Raw genomic sequence first — 15,920 nt, forward strand, 5'->3', positions numbered from 1 at the left:
CATAAGAGTTCTTGCATAATGGTGGGGCTAGTTCCAAACAGGGAATCGGTTCCAGGCTAAGATTAAGATCAGTCATACAGTCATGGACTGGGGAGCAACTGAAGCCAGCAATAGTACCTGAGTAAAAAGACCCCCTGCTTCCAAACCGGCACCTGGCCTTGAATTTTTCCTTTCCTCCTTTGCCCCAGCACAGGCCAGGGGCCATCTTCCTGGACTCCATCTGACAGATTGGGAGATACAGTCTAGTTAACAGACAAGGGTTTTTCCAGGGAGCTGCTGGGGTGTCACTGATGGAACTGGAGCTGGTGCCAATGATAGAGCCAGCTCCCTTCTATTCTGGGCAGAGGACATTAGGTGAGAGGGCAGGGCAGCTTGGCTTCCATGGGGTGAGAGGAGAAAGAAGATACCTTGTTCTTTTCTTTCAGCGTCTTGGAGATGAGGCTTTGCTCATTACAACTCTTCCGGAGCTGCTCCCCCAGGACTTTCATTTGCTGCTCTAGGTCTTTGATGTGCTGAAAGAGATGAGAAAACAGGGAAATAAAGGGAACCACTCCTGCCTTCCAGTTTGGTCCCATACAACATGCAAAAAAATCTTCAAGTTTAACCCTATACAATAAAGAAAATATTTTCCTACTTGATCCCATAAAGATGAAATCACCTCTCAGTTTGACATGATTCAATACAAAACCCTTTTTGAGTTTACTCTATTTCTCCTCCTCCCCTTAACCTTCCCTTTATGTATTGCCATCCTCCATTAGAAGGCAAGCTCCTTGAGGTCAGGGACTGTCTTCCTGCTTATATTTGTATCCTCACTGTTTGGCATACTGCCTGGCACTTAGTGTGCCTTTAAGAAGAGCTTGTTGACTTGACCTAAGCAAACACAAAATCATCTTTGAGTATGATCCCATACAATGCCAGTGTCCTCCAGTTTGACTCCATACAGAATAAAGGCATCTTAAAGTCTGGGCCCATCTAACCTGTCACCTTGGGACAACTGGAGAAAGCCAGTCTTGTTGTATTACCACCTTTCAAGACCAAAAGTTTTATCAAAGTCATAGTGATATAGCACTATCATCTCACAGTGGTTGATTTTTTTTTGCAATGTTCAAAGCAAAGAAGGAGTCTCAGTGCAGTAGAAAGGGCATTGGGCCTGGAGTCAGGGAAACCTGGCTTCAAATTCCTGTCCTGGTACTCAGGAGCTGTTCATGGGCAAGCCATTTCATCATTGTCATCATCATCATCACCACCACCATCATCATCATTAGTCACTTAACCCTATTTGTCTCAGTTTCCTCATCTGTAAAGGGAGTTGGAGAAGGAAATGGAAAACCACTCTAGTATTTTTGCCAAGAAAACTCCAAATAGGATCATAAAGAGTCAGACACAACTGAAAAAAGACCAAAAAACAAAACATTTAGTTAGCACTTACTATGTGCCCAGCAATGTACTAAGCGCTTATAATTACTATCTCATTTGAACTTCATACCAATCCTAGGAGGCAGATGCTGTTATTATTCCCACTTTACAGATGAGGAAATTGAGGCTGAGGGAATTGTCTTGCCCAATATCACAGATTTAATGTCAGAACCAGGGTTCCAACACTGATTATCTGCCTTCAAACCTGGTTGATGCCTTCCATCTTCCAATTCTAAAATCTATTGATCTTGTGATGAATAGGTTTAATTCTTCCCTTGAGGATGGAAACTACCACAAGCTATGAATTTACAGGATCACAAATTCAAAGATGTTAAGGAACTCAGAGGTCATCTAGTCTAGTTCCCCCCATTTTGCAGTTAGGGAAACTGAGGCCTTAAGAAATGAAGTGACTTGCCTAACATGCTCCAGGTAATAAGAGACTGAAATAGCACTTGAACTCAAATCTTCTAGAATGCCAGATTCAGGGCTCTTTCAACTTTTCAAGGCACAGAAGACCATTTTGGGGTTTTTTTGCCCTGCTCATGCATAGATTTTTCCCCCCCTCTCCCTGTTGGCTTACGTCCTGATGATGGGAAAAAATAAGCTATGCAACTTTAGGAGTCGTGCTTTCAGCTGGATGCAACAGCCTCTCAAACAGATTTCTAGAGTGCAAACAGGAGCATTCATCCCAGATGGTGTCTTAGGACCTGTTCCCATCAACATTTTAATCCGTGACTTGGATGAGGAAATTGATTCTGCCAATGACAAGAAGCTGGGAAGAAGAGTTATTTTACTTGACAGGATGGAGATCCAAAAGCTTTTTAGAGAATGGAATTATGAGCTCAATCAAATAATATGAAATTAATAGAGATAAAGTTAAAGTCTTATGCTTGAGTTAAAAAATTCAGCTTCTCAAGTGCGAGATGGAAGAAGCCTGGCTAGGTATAGGTTTGCATGAAAAAGATCTGGGGAGTTTAGGGGACCATAAAATCAATATGAGCCAATAGCATAATGTGGGAGACCCCAACAGAGTCTTGGACTGATTCAATGAAAGTATGGTTTCTAAAACATGGAGTTGAAGTTTCATTGTCTTATGCTTTAGTGAGACCACATTCTGAGTACTGACTGAATTGAATACCAGCCATCACAATTTAGAAAGGTCACTGCTAAGTTGATAAATACATAGAGGAGGGTGACCCAAACAGTGAGGGCACTTGAGACCAAGCCACATAAGGATCATCTGAAGAAGGATTTTTACTCTGTGCCTAGAGAAAAGAAGATCTTAAGTTTAAGTCCCTCTTTAGACACTTACTTAGCAGTATGACAACAGGCAACTCACTTAATTTCTCTCGTCTCTGTTTCTTCAGTTGTAAAGTAGGAATTATAATTCCCACCTAGGGAAATACCACCTACTTCCTAGGGTTATTGTGATAAAAAATAGATAATATTTGTGAATTGCTTAGCACAAAGCATGATCCATAATATGTGCTTAATAAATGCTTATTCCTTCCTCTCCCTCTTTCCCTTGCCCCTACCCAAGATGCAGAGTTGTGGACTTTTGTGAATGTACAGTTAGATTGGAAGTTGGGTGAATAACTGGACTCAAAGAGTAGTCATTAATGATTTAAAGTTGGAAGGTGGTCTCTGGTGGCAAACTTCAAGATATTATACTTAGTCTATTTGTTTGTTTGTTTTTGGAGGGGGGAAGGCAAGGCAAATGGAGTTAAGTGAATTGCCCAAGGTCACACAGCCAGTAAGTGTCAAGTGTCCAAGGCTGAATTTGAATTCAGGTCCTCCTGACTCCAGGGCTGGTGCTCTATTCACTGAGCCATCTAGCTTCCCCTGCTATGTTTAATCTAGCACCATTTAACATAGATCATAGAGTCAGAGGCAATTTTAGAGACCATCATATCCAAAATCTTCATATTACAGATGAGGAAACTGAAACACCTACCAGAGTCATTTAGCCAATAAGTACCCATCAATGACTTGGATAAAGGCATGGAGATCATTCTTATTGAACAAATAAATGACGCAAAACTGGGAAGAAAAGTCAATACACTGGATGACAGAGTCAGGATCTGAAATAATCATGCCAAACTATAAACTTGAGCTGAATCTAATTAGAGGAAATGTCATAGGGATAATTGTAAAGTCATATACTCGGTCCCTCAAAATTGACTTAGCAAATATGAGATAAGGGAGGCATGGCTCTACAGAGGGTGGTCTGAAAGAGATCTGAGGGTCTTAGAGGGAGACAACAGATGATATAGAAGCAAATCTTAATATTTTTATTGTGCCCTGGACTCATAAAAGCAGTGTCTGGTGAAGCCTATGGACTCCTTCTCAGAATCATATATATATATATATTTTTTATAAGCAATCAGGGTTAAGTAACTTGCTCAAGGTTACACGGCTAGTTTTTTCTGGGTGTGGTGCTGAGTATCTGAGCCTGGATTTGATCCAGGTCATCCTGACACTGGAGCTGATGCTCTTACTCGCTGAGCCACCTGGCCACCCCTAAGCAATTGGGGTTAAGTAACTTGCTCAAGGTTACACGGCCATGTGTTTCTGGGTGGGTGCTAAGTGTCTGAGCCCGGGATTCGATCTCCAGGTCTTCTCAACACTGGAGCCGGTGCTCTTACTCACTGTGCTACCTGGCTGCCCCAGAATCATATTTTTAAATGCAGAAAATACAATATGTAGGATTACAAAGGAATCCAGCTATATTGAAAGACAACTATCAATTTAAAAAAAACAATAAGAAGTCCATGGACTAGCATTCTTAGCTATTAAGATCTTGGGGCACTGCCTTAAGAGAGAGGCGTGACGTCCATGGATAAAGACGTAGTAGCCTCTTTGGAGCCTTCTTGGGTCAGATCTCATCTGGAATATGGGTTCAGTTTGGTCACATTATCTCCTCCCAGTTCCCAGCCCAGAGTCCGGATGCCTGTAGCAGGGCCTTGACTGAAGCTTAGAAAACTGAGGGGTTATCTTTGATTTCTGTATCCATAGAGATGACCCTAGAGTCCTGTGTATAGTAGGTGCTATTAATACTAACAAGTATTAATAATTATTTGTTAATTTAAATCAAGTAGAAGAATGACTATGAAAATGAATCAAATATTCAGTGGGATCACTGTTTTGGGGTGGTGGGTGGGGAAAAATGCGGAGAAAATTTGTAACTCAAAATCTTGTGGAAATGAATGATGTAAATTAAAACATAAAAAAGAGAGAGAGAAAAAGAAAATGAATCAAAATATCAAACAAATCATAGTTTCCTACTTATTTCAGATTTGCATAATGATCATTGCAGGTGACAAAGGGCCTCAAGGCCACATGTGACCCTCTAGGTCCTCAAGTGTGGCCCTTCAGAAGTTTGGGTTCAGTCAAAGGGCCACATTTTAGGACCTAGAGGGTTCACATGTGGCCTCAAGGCTGCAGGTTCCCCACCCCTGATCTAGCCCTTCAAAGCTTTGCCAAGTGTTTAATGACAAAATTTCACTGTCTTCCTCAACAACCCTGTTCTCAGAGAGCAGGACCCTAAGGTCCTTTGTCATACAAGTAGCTTTCCTCTGGTCACTCTCTCATCATGAAGTAGGTGTTAATATCACCCCCACTTTACAGAAGAGGAAACTGAGGTCCATAGAAGTTAAGAGACTTGTCCAAGGTGATACAGTCAGTATCTGAAGCAAGATTTGAACCCAGGTCTTCCTGATCCTAGACCCAGCAGTCTTGTCAAAAGTTGGCTTCCCCCTGCCCCAAGTACCATAGCTCTAGAAATCACAGGCTGCATTAAATCCTGGCTTCCTTCAAGTCCTGACTAAAATCCCCCCATTCTACAGGAAACCTTATTGACCCCTCTTCACTCTAGTACCATTCCTCTGTGGACCATTTCCAATTAACCTTGTACATAATTTGTTTGTACACAGTCATTTGCATATTATTTCCTCCCTTAGACTGTGAGCTCCTTGAGGGCAGGGACTGTCTTTTTCCTTTCTTTGTATTCTCCAATGCTTACCACAGTGCTAGGCATATAGTGGATATTTAATAAATGTTTATTGATTTATTAGCTTAGTGGTACATAGTAGGCACTTGATAAATGTTTGTTGATGGACTAGAACAATACCTACCCATAGTATGTGTTTAATAAATGTTTACTGATTGACTAGCAGAGCTCTTGGCACATAGTGCATATTTAATAAATGTTTGATGATCAACTGGTACAGTGACATGTAATCACTTAATAAATGTTTACTAATTGACCAGCACGGTACCTGGCACATAGAAGGTGGTTAGCAAATGCTTATCAACTGACTGATTGATGTAACCATCACTATTCAACAAGCCAACTCACAGATTTGCATGATTTTAGTTCTTTCTCTCTGGCTTCCAACTCATCTTCCTTCAAATCTTCTTTCAGTTTTGCACACTGTGGCAAAGAGAAAACAAGGAAGAAGGTTATCAGACCAAGAAGCCCCTCCAGGGCTATAGATCTTGACATCTCTTTTCCTCTCTCCTCTCACCCCCAGAAAGGATTCCCCAAGCAAACAAATGCCTCCCAAGACTGGAGACCCCTTGTGCTTAGCTAAGCAAGCCCTACAAGCCTTCACCACCAGCTCAGGCTGCAGGAGGGAAATCGGTCCCTCTTGGAAGAATGCCATCCATCAGTCTGTCATCATCCGGCTTTCCTCACCCAAGTCCAGAAAGTTGAGACATATGAAAAAAAAATCTGCTTGTGAGGCTTCTGGAGCCCCAGAGCTCTCACTTCACCATAAAGAGTGATGGGGCTCTGGATGTCCCTCTCCTTGTGTTGGCATAGAAGGAGTCCTGGATTTGGAGTAACTTGGCCACAGCCACACACAGAGAAAGTGTCAGGGGCAGGTAGAGGGGTACTGCTTGTTCCAGAGATCCAGTGGAATGGGATCACCTGTGAGAGCCTGGAATTGGACTTTGAGGAGCTGTGTTTAAATCCCGGGCCTACCATTTAGCTCCTGTGTGACTTTGGGCATATTATTTCATTTCTTTGTGCCTTGGTTTCTTCATCTGTAAATGAAGAAGGTTGGAGGAGATGATCTCTGAGGTCTCTTCCTGCCTTAAAGCTGTGATTGTATGATCCGAAGTTAGGGTGTGATGGAATCGGCTCCTCCTGGCTCATAAGAGTCAACTGATAACTTGGAAACTAGCTTATGCTACAAATCAGAGCTTGACTTATTGTTGTCTTTTTAAAAAATTATCTAGACTTAAGAAAGTGATGGGAAAAACATTAATAATGCAGATTAAGCTTAAAAATATGCCCTGATATAACAACCTCCCCACCCTGAGAGCCAGTAATATTTACCAGCACACTCCTGGTCTCAAATCACTTAATCTTTCTGGGACTCAGTTTACTGATCTGAAAAAGAGTGGAGGATTGAACTAGACAACCTCTGAGGACCCTTTTAGTTCTAAAACCACATGATCCTATGAACTCAGGCCCTCAAATTTCAGAGCTAGTGCTACTATGTCACATCAGTTAGTCCAGCCTGCTTATTTTACAGAGAAGAAAAACGAGGCCTACAGAGGTAAAATGACTTCCCCAAGGTCATGGACTCATCTGTGGCAGAGGTAGGATTTGAACTCAATTCCTACAACTCCAAATCCAGGGGGGGTATTCCTAAGGCAGCTAGGAGGCACAGGGGATAGAATGCTCAGTCCTGACTTGAGCATTCAACCTCTACCTTAGACACTCACTAACTGATCTATAGAAAGTCATCTGATTTTTCTAGGACTCAGTTTCCTCATCTGTATAATGCGAATAATAATTACACTGACCTCCCAAGGTTGTAGTGAGAATCAAATGAGTTCACATAAATACAATGCTCTGCAAACCTTAGAGCACTATAGAAATTTCTGCTACTATATGTGCTCTGTCCCTGGATCTGAATGCAGTCTCAGGCACCACTCCCTAGGGGAGAAAAGGACTGAATTTGGACTCTGAGGACCTGTGTTCAAATTCGAGGTCTTCCACTTACTCCCTGTGTGACCTTAGGAAAGTCTTCCCTCTCTAGGTCTTTGTTTCCTCCTCTATCAAAGGAGGGGATGACCCTGGATGGTTTCTGAGGTCTCTATTCAGTCCAGATCTAGGATCTCAGGAGGACATGATAGTATTTGCAGCCACGTGGAAGGAGGATTCAATTTCTGCAGTTTTCCCCTGGAGGGAAGATCTAGGTGCAATGAGGGGAGGGGAGTATTAACAGGAAGGGTAATTAATAATCGGCTGTCCCAGAGTGAGATGGGCTGCTTGGAGGGGTGACGGGGCCCTTCAACTTACTAACTAGCTGTGTGACCTTGGGTAAGTCACTTTGGACATCTTCATTCAGAGACTGGAGGACCACTTGTCAGGGACATTGTAGTGGGGGTCTGTTTTTGCAAAGGGGTTGGACTCCATGGCAGCTAAGCCTCCTTCCCATTCTCAGATTCTGTGATCTTGTGAGCCTCTGAGAGGCCCCTCCAGACATAAATCCTGTGACTTAATGACAAGTCAGCTTCCATCAGGCCAACTTTCTGTCCCAGACAAAGGGAAGCTTTCTCTGCATGTTTACCCTGGGGTGGAAGGTTGCCTGAGGCACAAGGGCAGCAGATGGGCTTTCTAGGACAGGCTGCAGGGGAGCTGGAAGGGAGAAGGCTGGACTGACTGAGTATTCCTCTATAGTACACTGAGTGCTGGGCCTGGAATCCAGAAGACTCTTTCTGAGTTCAAATCTGGCCTCAGCCACTTATTAATGTGACTCTGGGCAAATCACTTAGCTCTGTTTGCCTCAGTTTCCTCATCTGTAAAATGCATTAGAAAAATAAGTGGCAAACCCCTATAGTGTCTTTTCTAAGAAAACCCCAAATGGGGTCCCAAAGAATCTGAAAGGACGAAACAAACTAAACCCTCTCTCCATGGTGCTGGATAAAAGAGGCGTGACTCATGTTCCATGCAGAGCTTATTCGGCCGGGAAAGGGCAAGCCTAGATGAAAGTAAATAAAGCATCCTGCCCAACTCAGGGGGAGGGGAGAAATGGGAGGGTTGATGCTTTCACCCTTCAACATTTTAAGAGTTGGTGAACTCATGGGTGGTATATGCACATTTCCCTTAAGCATCTGTGTAAGTGGTCATGGCTCACAAGTGCATCACCTGTGGGATCACAATATCACAGAGCTGGAAGGGACCTTAGTAGTTGTCTGGTCCCAAATCCTCATTTTACAGATGAGGAAACCAAGACTGAAGGGATCAGGTGACTTAGGAAGGAAACAAACATTTTTGTTAAGCATCTGCTTTGTGCCAAGCATTGTGTTAAATATTCTCATTTGATCTTCACAACAATTTTGGAAATCAGGTGCTATTATCACCCCCATTTTATAGCTGGAGAAACTGAGGCACTAATTAAGTGACTTACCCAGGGTCAAACAGCTAGTAAGTAGAAGAGCTAGGATTTGAACCCAGGTCCTAGTGCCAAAGTGGGTCTTCAAGTGATGTTTCTGTTTTGTGCTGGTCTAGTCCTTGGAGGAAAGACACATACTCCATCACTGGGTCTAAACTCAAAGCTGTCCTAGCTTGGTAGGGCTTATGTTCCATTGGTATAGGCTTGGAGGACCCAGGGTCTCAAGTCCACACCACAAAGGATCATGGGAGTAGGACTTCAGGAGAGGATGGAGGACACTGAAGGGTGGAAAATAACAGTAATGGGAAAAGTAACAAGCCACATATTAAGTGCTGAAATTTGTACAGATTCTGTTCATTGACCAAGAGGCATTGTGGTCCAATGGAAGAGTATGGGATTTAGAGTCAGAAAAATCCAGGCTCAGATCTTGTTTATTCCACTTGCAAGCTATTTAGCCCCAGACCATTCCCTTCCCTTTCTGAGGCCTTAGTTTCCTTTTTTGTAAAATGAGTGGTTTGGACTGGATGAGTGTTCTAGGGTCCCTTCCAGCTCTGACATTCCATGTTCTAAGGGCCCTCCCATCCCTGACATTCTGGGTTCTCAGGGCCCTCCAGCTCTGACATTCTATGTTCTAAGGTGCTTCCTATTCCTGGCATTCTGGGTTCTAAGGGTTCCCCAAACTATGACATTCCATGTTCTAAGGGCCCTCTCATCCCTGGCATTCTGGGTTCTAAGGGCCCTCCAGCTCTGACATATGTTCTAAAATTCCTCCCAGCCTTGATATTTCCTGTTTCAAGTTCCTCCTCAGATCTGGCATTTCATATATCCTATTTAGGAGAGTGACTTTGTCACCAAAAACAAAACTAAATTAAATAAAAAAAAAAACCTCTATCCCCCAAAACTAGAAGGGGAATAGCTATCTGCTTTGTGATAACCAATTCTAAGGTATAAAGGAGGTCCTGAGACAGAAGGACACAGGAAAGAGTTTTCCTGTTCTCAGATAATTATTCATCAAGGCAAGCCAGAGGTCTGCATAAACTGACCGGTGGTGACCCCACCCAACCTGCCTCTATTTACCCTACATGCTTGAGGAAGACAGATTGAGCTGGTCCTACCTCTGGCAGCCTCAGGCTACCTTTTCCACAACCCAGCAGAGGCAGCAATAACAGCACTTCATTCATTCACTCACTCACTCACTCCTTCCTTCATTCATTCACCCTGGAAGTGATGGCTGAAAGTTGATAATCCTTTTCTTGGTTTTCACTCTTCAGTCTGTCCACCTCCTGCCTTAGTTTTTGCATCATGCTGTCCTTTAATCCGATGTCCTTTTGCAAACTGGCCACCAACTCTGTGAAGGAGAGTGGTTGGGGTCAAAGCGTTGCTGCTGAGAGTCTGCCCTACCAATGTCTTCTCAATTCCCCCTTTTTGCGTCCTAGTACTTAACATCCTCCTTTGAGGACCGGCCTTCATGACTACCTCCTATACCTTCACAAGAGCTTCCCAACAGGTGTGCCTACCCCCGATCCTTTATACCATTACCATACTCTCTTCCTTGGGCACAGACTGGATCATGTTGCTTTTCCAGTCAAAGACACTCAGGGCTCCCGATTTCTTCTACAATCTGGGAAGCGAAAATTCTGGCTCTACCAATTAGTCCCTGGGTGACCTTGGACAGATCAGTTTCCTCATCTGTAAAATGGGATTGGAGTAGAAGACTTCTAGCTTCTAGATCTAGGATTTTATGATGTGTCAGGAGCAAGTTTATCCCACCCTATCTCATATTATTCCCTGTGGTTCTCTTTAGGCCATAACATTTTGGAGAATCTAAGCTCCGTGAGGGCAGGGGCTATGTTTTAGCTAAGCTTTGAGTCTCCACCAGGGGGGCCTTGCATAGTGGATAATTTACTAAGTATCTGTTGAATTGAATTGAGAACAAAACCTTTTCGATTAATGATAATAAGGTAATAATTTATACCAACACATGCTTGTATGGATGATGCTTTAAGATTTATACCTCCAGTGTTTATCAAGTGTCTCACAGGGTTCAGACTTGTTCTATCTTCTACAGAGTTAGTAACTGACCAGGTCACACACTCCCTTCCTCAAGAATCTCCAATGACTCCCTCTTGCCATTAAGACAAAATCAGAGCTCTTTATTTTGACACTTAAGAGTCCTTCACAATTTGGCTTACTCTACTTTAGTGTCCTTCACAATTCTAATTCACAATTCTGGAGGAAATGGAAGCTAGTGACTTTATGAGAAATCAAGATATTATTAAACAGATCCAAACAAATGAAAAAATAGAAGGCAATGTGAAATATCTCATTGGGAAAACCACTGACCTGGAAAATATATCCAGGAGAGACAATTTAAAAATTATTGGGCTACCGGAAAGCCATGATCAAAAAAAGAACCTAGAAACAATCCTCCAAGAAATTCTCAAGGAAAATTGCCCTGATGTTTTAGAACCAGAGGGCAAAATAGAGGTTGAAAGAATCCACCTATCACCTCCTAAAAAAGATCCTAAAGAGAAAACTCCTAGGAATATTATAGCCAGTTTCCAGAGTTCCTAGATCAAGGAGAAAATATTACAAGCAGCCAGGAAGAAACAATTTGAATACTGTGGAAGCACAATCAGGATAACCCAGGATCTGGCAGCTTCTACACTGAGGGATCGAAGGGCTTGGAATATGATATTCTGGAGGTCAAAGGAGCTGGGATTAAAACCAAGAATCACCTACCCAGCAAAACTGAGTATCATGTTTCAAGGGAAAATTTGGTCATTCAATGGAATAGAGGACTTTCAAGCATTCTTGATGAAAAACCCAGAATTGAATAGAAAATTTGACATTCAATTACAAGAAGCAAGAGAAGCACGAGAAGGTAAACAGGGAAAAGAAATCATAAGGAACTTACCAAAGTTGAACTACTTGCATTCATACATGGAAAAATGATAATTGTAACTTATGAAACTTTTCTCAGTATGAGAATAGTTGAAGGAAATGGAAATGTATATATACATATATAGACATACCTATATATGTCTATAAAGGAGGGTATGAATGCATATGTGAGAATGTGTACATATGTGTACAGATATACATAGACAGAGGGCACAGGACCAGTTGAACAGGAAGGGATGATACTTAAAAGGTGAAATTAAGAGGTGAGAGGGGAATATAATGAAAGGACATGGGGAGAGTTAGAATGGGGTAAATTATCTCATATAGAAGAGGCAAGGGAAAACTGTTACAATGGAGGGCAAGAGCAGGAAGGCAAAAGGGAGTGAGTCAACCCTATTCTCAATGAATTTGGCTTAGGGAAGGAATCACATACACACTAAATAGGGTATCTCACCCTACAGGAGAGTAGGGGGGAAGGGGATGAGAGGGGGGATGATGGAAGGGAGGGCAGGCTGTGGGGGAGGGAAGCTGAAAGCATCCACTTTTGAAAAGGGACAGGATCAAAGTAGAGAAAAGAACAAGTGGGGGGTGGGATAGGATGGAGGGAAATATAGTCAGTCTTTCACAATATATCCACTATGGAAATGTTTTGCATGGTTACACATGTACAACCTATGTTGAATTGCTTGTCTTCCCAGTAAGGATGGGTGACAAGGGAGGTAGTGAAGGTATCTGGAATTCAAAGATTTAAAATCAAATGTTTAAAATATATATATATATATATATATATATATATATATATAATTTTACATGTAACTGGGAAATAAGACATACAGGCCCTACTGGAAAGTCAGAGGGGGGATGGGGGAAGACATAGGAGAGAGAAGATTGGGGGAGGGGATATTCAGTGGGATCGCTGTTTTGGGGTGGTGGGTAGGGGAAAAATGGGGAGAAAGTTTGTAAATCAAAATCTTGTGGAAATGGATGATATAAACTAAAAAATAAAAAATTAATAATAAAAGAAAAATATTATTATAAAAACAAAAAAAAATTTAAGTACATCTCTTGCATCTAGCATGTCTGCTCCCCATCCCCCATAGGATGCATTTTGAATGTTTATGCTGCCTAGAGCACTAGTGAGGCTTACAAAGAACCTGGGTTGCTTAAGCTCCAAATACTGGAAAACCACTGTCTCCTGACAATCATGGGGGTGCCCTCATCAATCATAACCAGCTTGCCAGCCTGAGGGATGGAAGTTAGAGTTAGCATGAGGACAGATGATTCCAAATCAGTTTACCAGATTAGGGGGGGCAAACTCTTTCTCAGGGAGATAGTTAATAATAAGGAAGACATTCATTTGACTGAAAGGGAGAGGGTGAAGTCTCACCTGGGGATATGCAGTGTGAATCCCAGTTTGGTAATTCACTGACCTCGACAAGTCATTTTCTCTTACTGAGCCTCAGTTTCCTCATTTATAAAATGAGGGTATGGAGTCCCTTCTATGTCTAGACTTGTGATTCTAAGACTTCTTTACCAAGTTATAGATAGGCTGCCCTCTGCTTTGGTGGAGGGATTGGACCCCAGACTGATAAAGTGGGATAGAGTGCCAGACCTTGAGTCTGGAAGACCTGATTTCAAATTAACCCTTGGTTACTTATTAGCTGTTTGACCCTGGGCAAGTCACTCAACCACTGTCTGTCTCAGTTTCTTCCTCTGCAAAATGGGGGTGATAATAGCACCTACCTCCCAGTGCTATTGTGAAGACCAAATGAGACAATATTTGTAAAATGCTCAGAACAGTGCCTGGCACACTGTTAGTACCATATAAATGTTAGCTATTATTGTTATTATCTTTCAGGGTACAGATCCTTAGCTCATGATAAGGTTAAGATGATTCAAGAGGGATTTCTGCCTTTGCTTCTTTACACCAGAAGTCCTGAAGCATTTCTGAGTGGGGGTTTGGCTGCTGCCTGGTTTCTTTCTAGCATTGGGAATACAGATGTCGAGACCAAGACATTGTCTAAGACCTCCCCTCCTCCTCCTTTCTCAAGGGGTGTTGGGATGCCCCTCTAGGGCACAGAGATGCTCCTACAGAGCCAGACTTCTATGGCAAAGAGAGCATTGGTTGTGGCGTTCAGCAGGTGTGTATATGGCCAGGAGGGGTGTGTGGACTTCAAGCATCTGCCTCTCCCATCCCAGGACAAAGGCCACTTAGAAGCTCTTTAGGGCCTGATTTGGGCTCTCTGAGGATGACCTCAGGAACCTCTGCCCAGAATGACTCGTCCAAGTCTGGCTTTGCTATAACAAATCCCAATTTGGACAAATGAGTCCCTACTCTTTGCGTCTGGCCAGATGTTCAGACAGTGCCTGTGGGTACTAGGTTAGTAATATAAAGAATATCTGCCTTATTTACTTTGTTCTCTGGGCATCAAGGGCAATAGAGCCTAGGAGAGGGCATGCAGTGATATCAAGTAGTTTGTGGTTGGTGGTCTTCCAGACCTGTGACTCCTGGTAGAAAAACTCCCTTTACTAATAGAGCTTGGCATCTGCCAGACATCTGGTTATCTTAATCAATTCGTAACCTGGCAGAACTTTTAAACTTAAAAAATTCTTTTGATAACTACATTTTAATATATCTGACTTCCTTTGTAATCCTGCATATTTTAATTTATGTATTTAAAAAACGTGACACTGAGAAAAGATGCTTAGACTGCCAAAGGGTTCCATGGAAAGGGACAGGGAATAAGCATTTGTTAAGCACCTGCTGTGTGCCAGGCACTGCATTGAGCACTTTGGAAACATTGTCTCATTAGATGAGATGAGATAATATTTGAGAGACAATGTGATTTAGTGGATGGAGGATCCAGAAAGACCTTGGTTCAAGACCTGCCTCTGATACAGACTGGTTATGTCACTATGGACAAATCATTTAAGCCCTCTACGTGTCCCAGGCTACTTCAATAGGATTATTACTTGCCGAGTAGGGGACAATCTGCATTGGTAAAGGGACTCTCCTCCTCCAGAGCTCCCTTATGAAATCACAGACTGGTTCTATAGGCTTTATATACCTCTCTGTGTCCAAGTACTCTCTTCCATTAGAATGGAAGCGCCTTGAGGTCAAGGACTGTTTCACTTTTGTCTTTGTAACCCCAGTGCTGGTACATAGCAGGTGCTTGCTGATTTATTTACGGACATTAAATGTTCAGTCAAGACAGGATTAAACAAAGCAAGAAAGGTGGGTGGGAGGCAGACAGAAGGAGGAAAGGCAGGCACAGAGACAACCTTTACTGGAAAATTCTAATTATCTAAATAGATTTAGGGCTTTGTGGGATCTGGTATATCTTTTTACTAGTTCTTACCAGACCATTTTTTCAGTTTTCTCATTTTACAGAGGAGGAAACTGAGGCCCAGAGAAATAGAGAAGGACACTGAGTCCCAGAGAAAGGAGGTGATTTGCTCAATTCTTTGAGGTGTAGTAGATAAAAAGCTGACCTTAGAGGCAGAAAGACCTGGGTTCAAGATCTGCTTTTACTACTTACTGACTAAATCATTTATCCTCTTAGTACCCCCAGGAAACACTCGAAGACTATTAGCTACAGAACAGGTGCTGGTCTGTGTTAGTAAAGGGAGTTTGTTCACTGGGAGATCACCATACCAATGAAACCATAGGTCAGGACAAAGGAAAAAGAGAGAACTGCAACTGAAACCCAGGCTGACCCACTCCAAATCCTGTGCTTTTCCCACCCTGCTCCCCTGCTGCTCTGAGACTCTCCAAAGGGAGTGGGGTTGGGGGCAGCATTGGAAACAAATGAACAAAAAGCACCTTAATTTAAGACCTTGAAAGGAAGTCCTCTTGGTTTGCAAGTTACTCAAATTAGGTTTGTATAATAAACCACTTAAGGTGACTTATGATCAGTAGTATTTTTTAATATACCTTTATTTTTTCCTTTTTGAACACATCTCAGTTTAGCACTGTGGGTGATATTTCACAACAACATAGACATAGCACCAACCCATGAATTTTATAGAGGAGGAAACTGAGGCTCAGGGAAGTCAAACACTTTCCTGGAAGTTACTTTGGGTGGAGAGCCAGGATTTGAACCTAGATTGTTGCCTTCCAGATCTAGAACTCTCTCCACTCTACTACTGCTGCTGCTGCTACTGCTACTACTACCAGTACTACTACTACTG

General features: G+C 42.5%; 1 protein-coding gene across 1 annotated transcript in view; it reads right to left on the reverse strand.

Moving 5' to 3' along the window:
- The window catches only part of FHAD1 (forkhead associated phosphopeptide binding domain 1), a 175,882-nt gene that overhangs the window by 103,007 nt on the left and 56,955 nt on the right, over window positions 1-15,920 (reverse strand). The window contains exons 7-9 of the mRNA XM_069079619.1: window positions 10,043-10,173; window positions 5,774-5,848; window positions 408-512 (exon numbers count right to left, since the gene is read on the reverse strand). Coding sequence (XP_068935720.1) covers window positions 408-512; window positions 5,774-5,848; window positions 10,043-10,173 — 311 coding nt within the window. The remainder of the gene's footprint in view (window positions 1-407; window positions 513-5,773; window positions 5,849-10,042; window positions 10,174-15,920) is intronic.

Source organism: Petaurus breviceps, unplaced genomic scaffold, assembly GCF_028583685.1.
Source record: "Petaurus breviceps papuanus isolate PSGF00001 unplaced genomic scaffold, PetGlider_PUasm1.0 91041, whole genome shotgun sequence".
NCBI lineage: Eukaryota > Metazoa > Chordata > Mammalia > Diprotodontia > Petauridae > Petaurus > Petaurus breviceps.